This window comes from Gekko japonicus, unplaced genomic scaffold (genome assembly GCF_001447785.1).
Source record: "Gekko japonicus isolate JY-2015 unplaced genomic scaffold, Gekko_japonicus_V1.1 scaffold1210, whole genome shotgun sequence".
Lineage (NCBI taxonomy): Eukaryota > Metazoa > Chordata > Lepidosauria > Squamata > Gekkonidae > Gekko > Gekko japonicus.
Window position 1 is genome coordinate 341,196 of NW_015168083.1, and position 16,637 is coordinate 357,832.

At 43.7% G+C, this 16,637-nt stretch overlaps 1 protein-coding gene across 1 annotated transcript in view; it reads left to right on the forward strand.

Annotated features, from left to right (window-relative positions):
- The window catches only part of SATB2 (SATB homeobox 2), a 202,975-nt gene that overhangs the window by 17,498 nt on the left and 168,840 nt on the right, over window positions 1-16,637 (forward strand). Inside the window, exon 2 of the mRNA XM_015414701.1 lies at window positions 1,716-1,892. Coding sequence (XP_015270187.1) covers window positions 1,716-1,892 — 177 coding nt within the window. The remainder of the gene's footprint in view (window positions 1-1,715; window positions 1,893-16,637) is intronic.

The following is a 16,637-nucleotide window of genomic DNA, read 5'->3' on the forward strand; positions in this document are numbered from 1 at the left end:
AAAACTGTGAAAACAAAAATAAAAACTGCACACTGTCTGAGCACCAGGAGTGCCTCCCTAAGTCATTGTTTGCTGCTCCCACATGGGAGACCTTCTTCTTGTCTTCTAACCCTGCAGATGGTTAGTGTTACATCTACGTTCTTGCATTATTGGTAAGAGGGCGCCAGGCATTGCTGGTTTTGGGAATTAAAGAAAACAACCACAAAGTGGAGTATGAGTGCTCAGGCATTGCAAAGTGTGAACACATGGTCTTGTGAAGAAAGGAGGGAAGTAAGATGGAAGAAAATAGTAGGATACTAGTGCAGTGAAGAAATCAGCAGGATACCAGAACTAGCATTCTCCACAAGTAAGCAGTGACAGGAGTTGAGAATCTGTATTTACCAGCAGTTTGGGATCCTCGGTTTGTTTATTGGTAAATTCTCATTCCCCCTCAATGGGAGTGCTTTCTGGGGGGCAGTTGTCTGGCTGGTTCAAGTGCAGCCCTTCAGTGTGACTCTCAAGACGTTTTAGCTGCAAGTGCCTTTCTATGTTCTGTGATTCTTGTTTAGAGCCTCGAATCTGACAGATTGTCGATAGCATGGAAGGAACAGTTGGGTTCAAACCCCTGAACTATTTTTATATTCTTGTATGGTTTGTAAGGGTGCAAAAATGTTGGCAGTGAACTATCCTCCCTATATCAAGATTTGAGTCCAGTAGCACCTTAAAGACCAGCAAGGTTTCAGGGTGTGTAAGCTTCTGACAGTCAAAGGTCCCTTCATCAGATGTGACTGTTGAAAGCTTATACACTGGAGATACTGGTTTCTGAGGTGCTACTGAATTGAATCTTGTTCTTCCACTGCTGACAAGCATGGCTGTCTACCTGAAATGGTCTTCACTGTATCAGTTGAAAATGGATCTGCTTGCTTGTTTAAACTGGCGGGGATAGTTTTTTCTTAACTTACCTCTTCTTAGAGCGGCCCATCGCGCACCCGTGTTGAAAAGTGTCATTTCAAAGACTAACAACTTTATTCCAATTTGGGCCTTGTTGTTGGTCTTTAAAGGGCCACTGGACTTCTGTTTTCTTTTCTTTTCTTTTATTAGATTTATATACCGCCCTCCCCCGATGGGCTCAGGGCAGTATACAGCAGTTAAATAATACACTTAAAATATTAAAATAATAATTTTAATAACCGTCTTTTGACAGTTAGAGCAATCTGGTATTGATTGCACTGTACTTGCTTATTTTATCATAAATGACCCCATGTGATATACTTCTCTTACAAGACCATTTCATTGTTAAGACCACTGTTAGTAACAATTTGTCATGGAAGGACTTTTATTTTCCCTTCATTGGAACAAAGATAAGAAAGTATTATTTCACCCTGCATATTTAATTTACAGAATTTAGTAGTTCATAAGATGTGATAATGGATATTCACGGAGGTTGCTTCAAATAAGGGTCAGCCAAATTCATGGGCAGTCGGTTGATTAGTAGTGGTGAATTAGGATAGCCAAATGGAGTCTCCATGCAATGGCTCTGAATACTCGTTGCTGGGGGACATGGAAGGCTCTTGCCTTCCTGCCTCGCTTTGGAGCCTCTTAAATGCACATCTGGCTGGCAGTTCAGAGACTGGAAACAACATGTTGGTCTACATTGGCCTGTGGTCTGCCTCAGCAGGGCTTGTCTTATGTTCTTAAGGTCTCTAATTGTGGATTTTAACACTCTCTCCCTCCAGGTTTGATGATTCCTGTTTTTTGTGTGGTGGAGCAGCTGGACAATTCTCTTGAATATGATAACCGAGAAGAACACGCGGAGTTTGTTCTGGTTCGGAAAGATGTGCTTTTTAGTCAACTGGTGGAGACTGCACTGTTGGCTCTCGGATATTCTCACAGTTCTGCAGCTCAGGCACAAGGTACTATGCAAAGACGTTTGATTGTTGGGTTGCAAGCATGTGTCAATCTTCCATGAACTCTGAGCCTGTTCTAAATGCAAATAAGGAAGCTAATAACAAGTGTAGAGGACATTTCGTTTGATCAAGGGATCATGTGAAAAGTCACAGCAAACTAGAATAATTTTGTCATGAATCATTTTGTAGCTCATGTATGTTTGGTGCTTAACTCCAAACTCCTTGCTCAGAAACGAGCAATACAGAATGCCTGAATTTTTTAACTGGAATATATTAGACTGCATGCTTATTTTAATGCTACAATACGTTAGCAGATGTTTATGGTGAATCTAAAAATGACTGTGCAGCATCATTAATTTGTTCTCCTAATGGAGTGTCACACTGATGAAAGGGTTTTGGTTAACCAATGAATTGATAATTCTGAAATAGTCCCATTTTGTTACACAGGATATTTTAAAAATAATAGTTTCTCTGTAATTAGAGAGACAGACTTATAAAGAAAAAATTCCTATGGCATCTTGGAGCATTTTTGCCATCAATTTTTTTCTCAAAGAGAAAATCCTATTTTAAAAAATTGGGTCTGCTGCAAAGAAATCACCCTGTCAATTGTGTTAATACCTGCTTAAGGCTTCGATGTTTATACCGACCGGGTTGCTGTTAATGTTAAATATATGGGTTTACCTGGAGCTTATTCAGTCAATGTTCAATATATAAAAATATAGGAAACCAACAGTTGGATCTGAAATGCTTTGTCTTTGCATTATATTAGATAACCTTACAGTCTGTTCGGTCTGGAGAGACATGTCATCTTAAGGTGTTTTTCGTAAATAAAATAGGGCGCCTAGGACTGTTAAAAATGAGGGCCTTAGGTCTTCTGTGCTGACTGGAGCATTAGGCCCTCTTCATTCAGTGGGAATGGCTTCGGAGTCAAGCTTGTTAGGCTTGGATAGGGCTGCCAGCTCCGACTGAGGAAACTTCTGTGAGGGTGGAGCTTGCGAAGGGAGCTCAGCAGGGTTGTAATGCGATGGACTCCACCCTCCAAAGCAGCCATTTTCTCCCGGGGAACTGATCTCTGTGGCCTGGAGACCAGTTGTCATTCTGGAAGAACTGCCGCCCCCAGCCTGGAGGTGAGGCTTGGATTAAATTTGCACAGGGCACTTAGTGCTCCTTCGCTCCTCTCTTGCTGCTGTTGTTGTGAATATGTAAAAAGAGCCAGGCAGTTTTCACTGTGCTTGTGTCAGTTTTCTGAGTCAATGGATGGCTATGCAGGGAGGCTGATTTACAGTCGCATTTCAACCTTACTGTGATTTACGGTGCACATGTGATCTTGGACTTTGGCTGCGAGTGGTTTGTAAACTGACTTGTAGATTTCACTGAAGTTCTATGATTGCCTTTCAAAATGACCAAATCTCTTGAGTTGTATCTGAGTTTTTGTGTAAATGGAACTCAACCGTCCCGGAGAATAGGCTTACTAATAAGGAAGACTTTTGAAGGCAATTTATTTAAAAAGCTGTGAGATGGTGATTCATATTCTTTGGCAGCTCTGGGAGAATTTACTGCCGGGATTAGTGGGAGGGAAAAAACGAGCATGCACACAACAATAGTGCTCAGCAACCTTGCACTGGGTTAGCAAACATAATAAAAACAAGGGGGGGAAAGTGTTTTAAAGAACCACTTCATGCTATTTTAGGGACAGTTCTCTTTGAATGTAAAGGTCACTGTATCCCACTGTTTTCCCTAATGGAGAACCGCTTTCCGCCTTGTCAGTGCTATCCATCTTGGTTAACACAGTTGGTCAATGTGTTGTGAACTAATATGGGAATTCAACATTCTGAATGAAGCAAGCAAAGCTGCATTCTTGGCGTCTTCAAAAGGGAAGGTGATCCCAAGAAAGCATGCATGATGGAGGCAAGCGGTGGCATTCAGTGAATTTATTCTGGCCGAGCATTTTACTTGGGGAAAATGTACGGAAGCTCCAGAGAAGGAAAAGCGGTTGACTGACTCAATCTATTTTTGTCTTGCTGTCTAAGTAGATGATTGCATAGGAGCTAATAGGTTAGACTTTTTTGGAGGGGAGGCTTGCATATTTATCATAATCTGGAGGAACTCGATGCTTGATACTCTAAAAACCTACCCATGCGAGAGTGTAGTGGTTAAGCATGCAGACTCTAATCTGGGAGAACCGGGTTTGATTCCCCACTCCTCCACTTGCAGCTGCTGGATGACCTTGGGCAAGCCATAGTTCTGTCAGAGCTAAGGACAGTTCTCTCTGAGCTCTCTCAGCCCCACCTACCTCACAGGGTGTCTGTTGTGGGGAGGGGAAGGGAAAGGAGTTTGTAAGCTGCTCTGAGACTCTGATCTTTTCTTCTTCTTCTTCTTTTAAAAACATACGTGAGACTGGGCATTACCCACTTCAGTTATCCTGACAGTCAGGCGCTGACATACAATCTTCCATGCAGATACACCGGCCTTAGCCCTCATAACTGCTATTGGTGTGCTAATTTTCCTTGTTACGGATATTTGGATATAAAAGTGGATTCAAACCAGCAGTCCCAAACAATCAAATGCTTCCTGAGACGGTCAGAAGTAGAATTGGTTATTATACCCCATTATTCTCTACTGTAAGAAGTCTCAAAGCAGCTTACAATCGTCTTCCCTTCCTCTCCCCACAACAGTCACCTTGTGAGGTAGGTGGGGCTGAGAGAGTTTGTGACAATGGTGACTGGCCTAAGGTCACCCAAGCAGGCCTCATGTGGAGGAGGAGTTGGGAATCAAACCTGGTTCTCTAGATTAGAGTCCTCCGCTCTTAACCACTGCACCACGCTGGCTCTCAGGAGAACTAATGCAGAGTGTCTTCTTTAATGTCTGAATTGGACTCTGCTGACATTATTGCTAAAAACGAACATTTATATAACTTCAGCAGAATCTGGATCACAGCTGGTTCAAGTATTCAGGCAGATACTACATCATGTTCCTGACAGCTTCAGACTTCATTTGCTAGGATTGTTTGTTAGAAGTAACCTTATACTCAAACGATGGGACAATGAGATTGTCCCATAAAAGGGGAATTACGTTTAAAGAATTTCAGACATAAAGATAGTCCCGCATGAATAGCAATGTTCAAATTAAGTTCCAGTGAAAGCAGAGAATTAAGGGCAGATCTCTCACAGTATATTCAGGAACAAAAGTTAGAGTGGCCTAACTGGGCTAACCTTTTGCTTTCTTAGATCTACACATTTTAACTGTAATTCTATTATATACTGGCTGCGATCACACACACTAAATAATCCACTTTCAATTCACTTTCAATGCACTTTCCAACTGGATTTTCACTGTGTGAACTGGCAAAATCCAATTCAAAAGTGGATTGAAAGTGGATTATTTAGTGTGTGTGTGATCGCAGCCGCTCTTGGCCATGGGGTATTATGGTACCTGTGTGTATAGTGTGTGTAAGAGAGGTTTTGTACCCAATATTCATTCTACTTCTGGTCTCTTTCATTTGATTAATATTTCCTACCTATTCTCCCGTATTGGGGGAAACAAATCACATATGGTATCATACTTAAAAGTGAAAGAAACTGTTGTCAAGATCCCACATCAGTAATAAAAGCCTTCTTTTAAAGATGTCACTCTGTAAATCTCTGATTTATGGTACATGCTACACAAATACCGAAGCATGCTCTGAATGTGTGATTCTTTCTTGCATTGCATGCTATCAGATCAGATATATGCTATATATCTTGTTTTGTAGACTGGGACATGGGCTAGAAGATGTAGATAAAATATTCAAGCAAGGGATCAAACAGTAGTTTTACAAGGAAACTTTGATAACTGATTTGTAATTTATTGGGAAGGGTAGAAGTCGTTATTTTCTAAAATCTGATCAGAATTATGTAACATTGGCTGTAGACAATAGTGTTTAACAGGGCTTTTTTTTTTTTTTTTTTAAAGAGGTGGTGGAACTCTTAAGAGGGAAATGAAGTTTTCAATCTGTATACTGAAAACTCATGAACTTTTAAACATTTTAAAAATAATTTTGTCGAAGAGGTTCCGGAACTCTGTCCCAGCGCATCCCCCCCGAAAAAAAAGACCTGGTAAAGTCCCACAATCTTTAGTAGTAGTTCATTTTTTTTTTGTCTGCCAACATGTGGCCTTGAAAAATGGAAGGGAATCTTTTTCCAAGTTCAAGATTTCAGTAAGTTAGCAAACCATTGTAACTGATGTAGTAATTGTGTACATGATTTAGGTCAAGATTTTTGTGAACAGGGAATAATCTCTATGTGATATTGGAAGATCTGTTAACAGTTCCATTTGCACAAGGCACTAGCCCTGTTCACATATTAAAGTGAGTACTCATACAGCCTGCTTGTACATGTGTACTCCTGTCGTAAGACAGAGCCAACATGCATTCACTGTACAAATTAAACTGGGGACCGCTACCTGAATAAATGTGGTATTTGAATCACATGTTCAGCTGTATATGTGTTGGCTTTATATGTGAACTAACAGTCAAGTGTACAAGGTGCACAAATTTTACATGCATTTATTGTAACTGCTGAACTGGACTCTGGTGCAAGAGCTACCATAAAATTAAGAACCCCCCCCCTCCCATTTCTGATCAGTATTCTGAATCCAAATTCAAAAGGCTATTTGATGCAGTCACTACAGTTTGGATGTGAGATATGGTTTGGTTGAAGGAGGCCATTATTGGGAAGAGGGGGTCTGCTGAGGTATACTTTGACAATGTCTTCCTCAGAAGCACTAACTCAGGGCTCCCAACATGGGGCTCATAGATATCAGGGAGCCCATCAACCCTTTCCTGGCTCCTGTCAAGGGTTTGAGAAAGTGGGCGAGGCCTGGTGGGACGTTTGCCTAGCAAGGCTTCTGACAAATGTTTAAAAATGTTTCTTTGGCAACAAGCTGCTACCACAGCACAAGGATCTTCACTGTGTGACCGAAGGCACGCTATGGTGGCCATTTTGTGGCTGTGCCCACCATGCTGTGCCAAAATTCCCAAGATGCTTGCAGGCTTAAAAAGGTTGGGGACCCCTGCACTATATGGATATGGTCAGCTTGACTTAGCGAAAATTATCTGTGGAATCCAGCCCAAGGGTCTGGGGCTTGAAACACTTGAAGATCTGTTGTTGTCCAAATTCCATAGATGTCAGCTTTATTCTCTCTATTTCTTATTTGGTGAAAAAGAATATTAAAGTTTTCCCTTCTGATTTGTATCTAGGACTAGCATGTAGTTTATATTTTTGCATATGAACCACAAACACATGATTCTGAAATGGTCACTATCAAATTCATTTGTTCAACAATACTGAGAACTTGAATTAACATTTCAGACATTTTGGTGTGGTAGTAACATTCTATAACCTGAAATCACAAGAAAAAGATCAAATATTGCATTTTTTTAGCAAAATGGTAGCCTTTTGTTGATTAAATAGGAAGAAGAAGAGTTGGATTTAAACTCCGCCTTTCACTCGGAGTCTCAGAGTGGCTTACAATTGCTTTCCCTTCCTCTTCCCACAGCAGGTGCCCTGTGAAATAGATGGGGCTGAGAGAACTCTGAGAGAACTGCTCTGAGAGAACTGTGACTGACCCAAGGTCACCCAGCTGGCTTCATGTGGAGAAGTGGGGAATCAAGCCTGGTTCTCCAGATCAGAGTCCACCGCTCTTTACCAGTTTACCAAATGGGCTCCCAGAAAGCTGCCATACACTTAAGCAAAACTGGCCCTTTCCTGTAGGGCACCTTTATTGAGGGTGTTTGCAATGTGTTCAGTTGCAACAAAGTAACTAAAGCTAATGTGAGTAATAAACTAGGATAATTGAGACTCTGGTCAGTGGTGCTGCCCCAGTTGCACAAACTGGGTCCATTGCTTGCCTGTTCAATAGTACTTGAGTGTCAAACATAGTGATGTGATTTGTGTTAACTGGGCGTGGCTTGTGGAGGATGGGAGCAAGGGGACTGGGCTCCTTCCCATTGTTTAAATTTCAGAGGCTTTATGTTATTGAGGGTCCATGAATGGGAGGTGCAGTCAGGTGCATGAAGGCTCAGGAGTTAATGCATAAGATGAGCTTGTATGAAGAATGAATGGGAGATAATTAAATGATAAAGAAAAATGGATATTCTTGATATTCTTCTTATTGGGGGCAGGGAGGAGATGCATTTCTGGGATCCTGGTTCTGGTTTGGAATCTCATTAATGGCTTGGTTGTAATAGCGAGCTGCGGTTTGTTTAAAACCAGGGAGCTTTAAATTCTTGCATGTGCCAGCCTGTAGAGTTCTTAAACTTATACAGACCTTGGCTTGTTGTCGGGTCTGAATGCAGCTGATTCAATCCAGTAAACCTTATACGAATAGTTTAGTGTAACTGTCTGGAAACGGCTAGTTTGCTTGCAGTTACTGGTGATACCATCAAACTGCAAGTAACTACAACTTGAACCTTCCTGTTCATATTCAACAGAAGTTATTACCAGCATAGTTCAGCCCCTTCTCCTTGAAATCCTTTTAACTGAGGATGACAGGAACTGGTCCCTTTTCATTCAAAATGTACCACTGAGCTACAGCCTTTATCTTATTACATAGGCAGTGCTGACCTTTGACAGCTGGCGAGAAGAAAATCCAGTGAAAGTAATGGTGTTTCTCCAAGGAAAACTGAAGTGATGGGGCAAATGGATTGAGGCTTCTTGGAACCCCCCTGCGCACCCCCCCCCAGTGCAATAATGTACAAAACACCTAACTTTTATCAGTAAAAACTGTGCAGTGTGAACATTTTGGGAAAGAAAAATAGCGTGCGAGGAAAGGGTTGCCCCACACCATTATTGCTAGTTTGAGACCTTGCTGTGATTTATTTTTCAATTTTTTAAAAAATCAGATGCTCCTGTTCATGAATTGCCTCTCTCTGCCTCTCATCTATCTATCCATCCATCCTCCGTCCTCTGCCCTCCCTCTGTCTTTCCTCCATCCTCCATCCTGCGCTCTTCCCCTTGATTCAAGACAGTTTACAATAAAAATCATTTTCAGTTTAATCTGAAATAAAATGGCAGCTCCCCACATCTCTCCCCCTCCCCCCTTAAAAGATGCCTGCTGTTCACGCCCCCCCCCCACAAAAGCCCTGGCAAAGAGCAGGCCTTCCAACGCCTCCTGCAGATCTCCAGGGACGGGGTCCCCCTCACCTCTGCAAGGAGCCCCTTCCACAGAGCTGGAGCCAGGTTGGCAAAAACTCAGGCTCTGGTTGATACCAGACGGGCCATCATCTGGTTTGGCTTGAAGTGATAGGAAGCCTGCTATCTGGCTTCTTGGGTGGAATGGGATCCCTATGTAGAAAACTGAGCATCTGTGTGTTCCAGCAGGCAGTAGGATGACTACAGTGAGTAGAGGGTTTCGGCCATTAAAAAGATGGAGTTGGTCAGGTTCGTCTGACCAATTGAGAAATCCAGCCAATATAGGCGGGCCATGTTAGTAATAAACTATCTGATCACGTTTATCTGTGTTTTATTCAGACCAACTTTGTAATGGCTTTTTTGGCCACACACAGTAAGTATTTACCACTGTTACTAAAACTGAGATCAGAGCCTGTCTCCTGGAGCCCATTTGCTTAGGTTGAGCACTTCCTCACTGAACAGATGTTTTCATGGAGCCAGAACTCCTAACCCCTAATTTAATGCAGAGAATTATTGAATGTGGAAGCAGGTCTTCAAGTGCGGGTCTCCCTAGTTGGGGTAGGAGTGGGCATTCTATTGAAAACGTTGCAATGTTAGTTGACAACTGTTCCTGTATACACATTCAGTTGCGTGTTTGATCTATGTCTGCTCCTGACTCAACTATGAACATATATGTTTAGAAGCGTGCTCTCATATGTGTTGGATTTAGGGTGTTGCCTTGTGTTGGCTTAGGGTATGAGGGCGGGTGGAAAAGGAGTGTAAAAGGAGGGAAAGCCCCTCTTGTCCCCCACGTCTTGTTTGTTTTTGGTTCGTCCATACTAAAAATTCAAATACAATATTCGAAATCAAAAGGATGCTATATTCTAATGTTTTTTTGATTTTAATTTTTGCTTTTCAGTTTTTACACTGGACCTGATTTACATTTCAGTCTTTTTTTAATAGTGTAGAAGAAAGAATAAAAGCAAAACATACCAGCCATAATTTTTCCCTGTCATGGATATATACTTGTACATAGATTCAGGTGGGTAGTGGTGTTGGTCTGAAACAGCAGAACAAAGCTTGAGTCCAGTGGCACCTTTAAGACCAACAAAGTTTAATTCTGGGTATAAGCTTTCGTTTGCATGCACACTTCTTCAGATACTTGTACAATGTATTAAGTTTGTATCTAGGGCTAGCGTGCATCTTGTCCTCTGAGGATCCCATTCGAGCTTTACAGTAGCCTTGTCAAGTATTTAGGTTGAGAGTGAGTGATGCCTTCAAGTAAGGTTGTCATTGCCTGGGTCCAGGCGGGGGTTCCCTCGCTTTTGCGTACGTCCATACTTTTCTGAAATCTTTTTTAGCTGTCATCTGTGTAATGCAACCAATTAAAAGCAGGGGCTTGGGGTCTAGATTGCTAATTCTGTTAGATCAGACCCTTTGACCTTTTTATTCACATTGTTCCTATTTTAGTTCAAAATGGTACATTGGTTAAAAAGATTCCATTGTTACAATTTCAAATTCTGCCCATTCATTTAGTAACTCCTTTCCCATCAAAATCCAGGTCTGCTGATGATAAAACAAATACTTAAAAATTACTTTTGGGGAAAAACACCACCACCATAAGTACTTTAAAGCAATCCTCTAGTTTCCCATTCAGCCTCTTTGATGGTGGAGATGGGCTTGTATCTCCTTTTATGTGGATTATTACAGATTTGGTTTCAACGTTTGTTAGCATAGAACAGGATAATTTTTTCTGATAATAGTCAACAAATGTATATATTTTTTCTTAGCTATAAAGGTACCTGTTTTGAAACGTTTCTTGCCAGTGCTCCATGGTATTCATGTGCTGGCTTTCAGTTATGATACAGATTGAAGAAATAAGAAACATGCTCCCCCCCCCCCCCCCCCCCCCCCCCCCCCACGAATCTATAAGCATCTTGGGTATAAGTAGATTAGTGATCTAGTTACATTCAGTCAGCATACTGATTGCAGCTTTCCCATTCTTCTTGGCTTCTCTGATGGAGCAAAATGTAGTAAAGTTGACTCACAAAAGAGAACATAGTGAGAAGCTGAATGTTCAGACCACACTGTGATCAAAATAGGATAATCTTTTTTCCGTCCTCTTACCAAAGTGACAATAGCTATAACTATTAGGGGATTTGGTCATGGGGGAGGAATAAAATCCCTGCTTAGCATTGAGCAAATATTTATGTTGGGTTGTTGAGAGGCTAAAATATTTTTGTTCACCCTGATTGTCGGTATAGGGCATGGAAGATAAAAATAAACTATCAGTTTCCTGTTAATAAAGCAGACGTGGGCCATATCAAATTAAATATGAATGCTTTCATTGAATGACTCATGGAGGTATCAAAATGGTTAGTGTGCTTCCACAGTGGATAGACGGTTTACATTTGGTGCATGCATTGTCTAAGGCATTATGATTATTAGAAGTCTGCAAGCAGGATGTATACAGGTCTGCTGTTCAGAACTGATCACATGAGGAGGACTTTCTCTAGTTGGCAGTAAAGTATTCTGGCTGAGAGCTAGCCAAGCTGCATATGTGATGCAACTGGAGGTTGTGGGGCATCGCTAGTTTTTCATATGCTCCTGGCTTTTTTGTCAGATGGAAATCACCTTTTTAAAGTGATAAGCATAGTGCTAAAGATGTTCTTCTCAGCCTTGCAGCTGTGGTACAGGGTGGGACTATCATGTTGTGAAACAAATGCAGGATTTGCAAAGTTGTGTGCCTTTCAATGCTAATGTGCTTGCAGGGGAAAGTCAGAGGGCTGATTCTCTCCCATGAGTCCGTGACCCTTCTCTCAGGATGTCTGAGAGCTTTTGCCCTCACCTATAGATTCAAATGTGGGGCCGTGGTGGCTCAGAGGTTAAGACGCTGAGCTGCAGACTGGAAGGTCTGTAGTTTGGCAGTTCGAGACCCTAGTGCCGCATAATGGAATGAGCTCCCATCTCTGGCCCCAGCTCCTGCCAACCTAGCAGTTTGAAAACAAGAAATTGCAAGTAGATAAATAGGTACAGCTTCAGTGGGAAGGTAACAGCATTCTGTGTACCTTGGCGTTTAGTCATGCCGGCCACATGACCACAGAAACATCTTTGGACAGCGCTGGCTCTTCGGCTTGGAAACGGAGATGAGCACCCCCCTAGAGTTGGATTCGACTACCTTTTGAGCAACAGAAACCTTTATAGATTCAAAGATTAGAAAAAAGCTAGGTAAGGAGTTGCAGGTGAACAATGATGTGGGAAGGATTAGCCCATCCCCTCCTATCTACTGACCCCCCCCCCCAATTCTCCATGCAATCACCTTATCTTGTGAAAACAATGTTTGTGGGGAAAATAGGTAGACTTTCTTGTGGTGGTGGAAGGTGCCATTAAGTCACAGGTGACTTATGGTAACCCCATAGGGTTTTCAAGGCGAGGCATTCAGAGGTGGTTTCCATTGCCTGCCTCTGCATAATGACCCTGGACTTCCTTGTTGGTCTCCCATTCAAATACTAACCAGGGCCAACCCTGCTTAGCTTCCAAGATCTGATGAGATCGGGCTAGCCTGGGCCACCCAGGTCAGGACCAATGCTCCCGCTAAGCTGTGGAGTCTTGTGAGCAAAAATTCTACTTTGTGAGCTGCTGGCATTAAAGTTGTGAGCAAGCGATTTGGCTGCTGCATAAATTAGCTTGCTCTGGAGCCCTCCTTCCTGAGCTAAGACAAAAATGTGTGAGCCGGAGGCTAAAAAACTGTGAGCTAGCTCACACTGACTCAGCTTAGAGGGAACACTGGTCAGGACAGGCTTTTTTTGTAAGGCTGCATAAAATCTGAAATGAATCCTGAGCATGCTGAGGTGCAGTGCAGCAAGGATGCACAGGAGTGCAGCTGAGGAACATTTTAAAGACTTGGAGTGTTTATGTCATCAACTAGAGCTTCCAGTTGAGGTTATTATTTAAAAGCAGTGAGTCTTCTCATGCTCGATCCCAGGGCAGTTGTGTCCTTGAGGTGCAGTCATATTCCAGGATCGGGGGTGGTTTTAGTGATTCGGTGGCCCTGGTCAAAAGTCCAGGATGGGGCTCCAGAATTACTGTCCTCTACCCCCCTTGCTACAATTTTTTTAAAGGTCTTTTTAAAAAATGTGGACCTAGTAGTGTTAGAAATTCAGAGGTGTAAAAGTGCATTATTAGTTTTAGCATTTATGTCATAAACAGCTTTTAAAAAATCAATCTCAGGTACTATCTGGCTTGTTGAATAAATGGAACCTGGTTTATCTCTGAATATTGTTGCTAGTGAGGGAGGGCTGTTTCCTTTGCACCCTGTCAGGAGCATCTGCTTGGCAGCTGTGTGAAACAGGATGTTGGAGTAGAAGCAGGGGTGGTTTGGCTACTAAGGCTACCAGGAAGAGTCCTGGTGTGCCAATGGCCTGAGGGGGGGGGGGCTACCTCCCCACTGGAGCCATCCGTCCACCAGGACTCCCCTAACCCAGAGAGAGAGAGGTGTATTTGAGCTGGAGGAGCAGGTAAGAAAGGCTCCTTGCAGCAAGGGATGTGTTAGTGTGGCTTCACCCCAATTGGCTGTCCAGTTTGGACTGGTTCCTAATACTTGGGCCTGGCTTTGGCTGGACGCCTACTTTGGGGGGGGCAGCGGGCTGGGGCGGAGTCCTTTTCCAGTGCTGTCCACCCCCCAAGTCTGTCCCTCATTAGAAGGACCTTTAGTCTGAATCAGCAGAGCTTTTCTCATATATAATATTGCTGCAGTAGTTACAACAAACCCACAAGGGTGGGCACATGAGAGGTATTGAGCTTTCCAGAGGCATCTAGCTAGGCTGTATCTAGGACATATGCTAATCCTGGGTTCACCATTTATTCCAAATAATTCTGTTGAAGGAAGAAGTTTAAAGTTCTCCCTCTGAGGCGGAGGATATCTTGAAAGGTGATTCCTACTGTCCAATCAGGGAGGCAGGAACAAATTTTCAGCTTCCTGTCTCCAGCCTGTGGCAGTCACCCTCTTCAGTTTCTTTTCCGTCTCAACAGGGAGAGCAGCCACCAAATAGGCTTTGCCTTTTCTGCGTTATGATCTAACTTCTAATCAGCCCTATGGCTAGATGGTTTTTTGGGTGGGGCTGGCTGCGGGGTGCCGGCGGCATCAGCTGAGGCATTTTCCAGAAGGCAGAGTGGGGCAGCCACAAGTGCAGTGTTGGCCGCAGCTGCTGCAACACCTGTTCGGAGTCCAGGAGGCTGGGGAGGAGGCAGAGCTGGTGGGGGCAGCCTTTCCTTTGTTCCCACTGTAGTTAGAAACAGCACTGCCTGTGCAAGGAAGGAGCAGGAGGAGGAGGAGGTGGAGGGCATGCAATGGTCTACAGCTGGCGATTGTTCTGCTTGGCTGGGGGGGGCTGCGAAGGGAAGGCGAGGCTCCACCACTGAGGGAGTGGGAGAACTTTTCAGCCGGCCTCACCGCTCAACCTTTTGCTTGAAGAAGGGCTGTGACAGCTGCGACACCCACATGGCGGCTCCAGCTTGCTTGCCATGCAGCCTGAGGCTTGGAAGCGGCGGGCCGGGCTGTAGTGCGCTGCACACAAAAGGCTTCCGGGGAGGGGAGACTGGGAAAGGAGGGGCTAGGGGCCAGGGCACATATGTGAGGGGGCATTGCCCCCAGGCCCCTGGTACCCACAGGACTGTACCTCTTACCCTTTTCTTCTCACCTATCCTTTCTGCCTCCTTTAAATCCTTTGTCCTAAACCCTCCCCCTGATCTCCAGGAGTGTGGCAAAGGGGTAACTGATAAGCTTCAGCAACAATGACAGTTATTTTGCCTTGATATAGAACAATGGAGAGCGAGACCAATAAGCTGCTCAAAATTATGGTGCAAAAGGACAGCAGCGACAGACTCCTTTTGGAGGGAGAAGCCAATCCTTCCACAAGGGAGACAGCTGGAACGACCAGCCTTAGTGGCCGCGACCAACCCCTTAATGTCAGGAGGAGACGAAAAGTGCAGAAAAACCCGCTGCTTAGTGTAGATCGTGCCAGGGCCCTCAGCCAGCCCGACTCGTTTGATCAGCAATGGCGGCCATTTGGTATAGCCCAAACATCTCATGGAGGTGGCTCCATTGTGGGCATAACCAATCTGGACCCTGTGGAGCCTGACCGTGCTGTAACCACACAGCGTTTTGCAGTGGAGACCCAGGGAGACCAGCGGTCAATTTTAGATGGTCAAGGCTCCCAATCAGATGGCAGCTGCGCCAGTGCACAGACAATGGGTAATGTACAAAACCTGGGGTCTTTCTTATTCCTCCCGAATTCATTTCTATGATTAGAAGAACCATAAGGGAGGAAATCCAGAGCTACTGTCATAGCGTTGCATTGACTGAAGGAAGCCATAAGACAGAGGAGTCACAATCTTACTCCTCCTTCCTCCCCATCCACTCCTAGGGGAGATATAGATCAGGGGAGAGCGGTCCATACTGGCTCATTAAAGCAGCCCAGAAGGAATCTGGTTATAGAAAAAGGGGAAGGAATGCATTGGGCTGGGATGGTGACGGCTTCATTCATGACAGCTTAGATAAAAAAGCAGACTTTGCACTGTGGCAATTAATGACAATTAAAGCAGCTTCCGCCACTTCCAGTGTGCTCAGACCAGCTATCATTTGTAGAAAGAAGATACTCCAGCTGCTTCCTGAATCCAATAGACGTCTCAGAGAAGGAACCAACAGAATTTTGAAAGCAGCCTCCTTTGCAGAAGATGTGATGCTAGATTCACTAATATTCTCATCTAGAGCCATGGTTTTGGCCACGGCGGCAGGAAGAACCCTCTGGCTCAGGGCATGGCAAGCGGACTTTCATTCAAAGGCTAATGTGATGGCGTACCCTTCCCAGGGAGACAGGTTATTTGGAGAATACCTGGATAAAAATACCAGAGATAAAAAAATGTGCTTCCAAAAACACTGAGACAGTTGAATAGATGGTCATATAGAGTTCATTCCTTTCATACACAACATGCCTTAATGAGATTCAAACAGAATCAAAGAAGATGGAACCTTTTGAGACCTTTCTTCAGAAAAGTGGGCTTCAGTTCCAGATTTGCTAGGCAGCTCAGGATCAGTTCTGAGAAGATCGACTGGGATGGAAATCACTCCAAGGCATGACGTCTTCTTGATTCCGGTGGGAGGAAATCTATTCTACTTCAAAGTTGTCTGGATCCAGTCTCAAGCAGATCTTTGGACTGGATCTGGTCAACAAGGGTTACGCAATAGAACTCTCCAGCCTTCCACCGGAACTATTAATTCAATCCCCTTTTTACTATAAACAGGAAAAATGCCTCAGGACTACTCAGGCGAGTCAACACCTTGCCATCTAAGCCATCAAACCAATGCCATCCATGGAGATGAGATGTGGAGTTTACTCTATCTTCTTCACTGTGCCAAAGAAGGATGGGGACTGCAGGGCCATCCTGGATTTAAAATTCCTCAACAAGTTAGTCAAAATGGTGACACTTGTCCATCTCTCCTAATGCAGGACCAAGAATGTCTAAATTGGCCATAAGTAACACACTCAGAGTGTGTATTGTTGAGGCCTACATAATTCACAAGCTCCCTATTCCTGCCAGGATT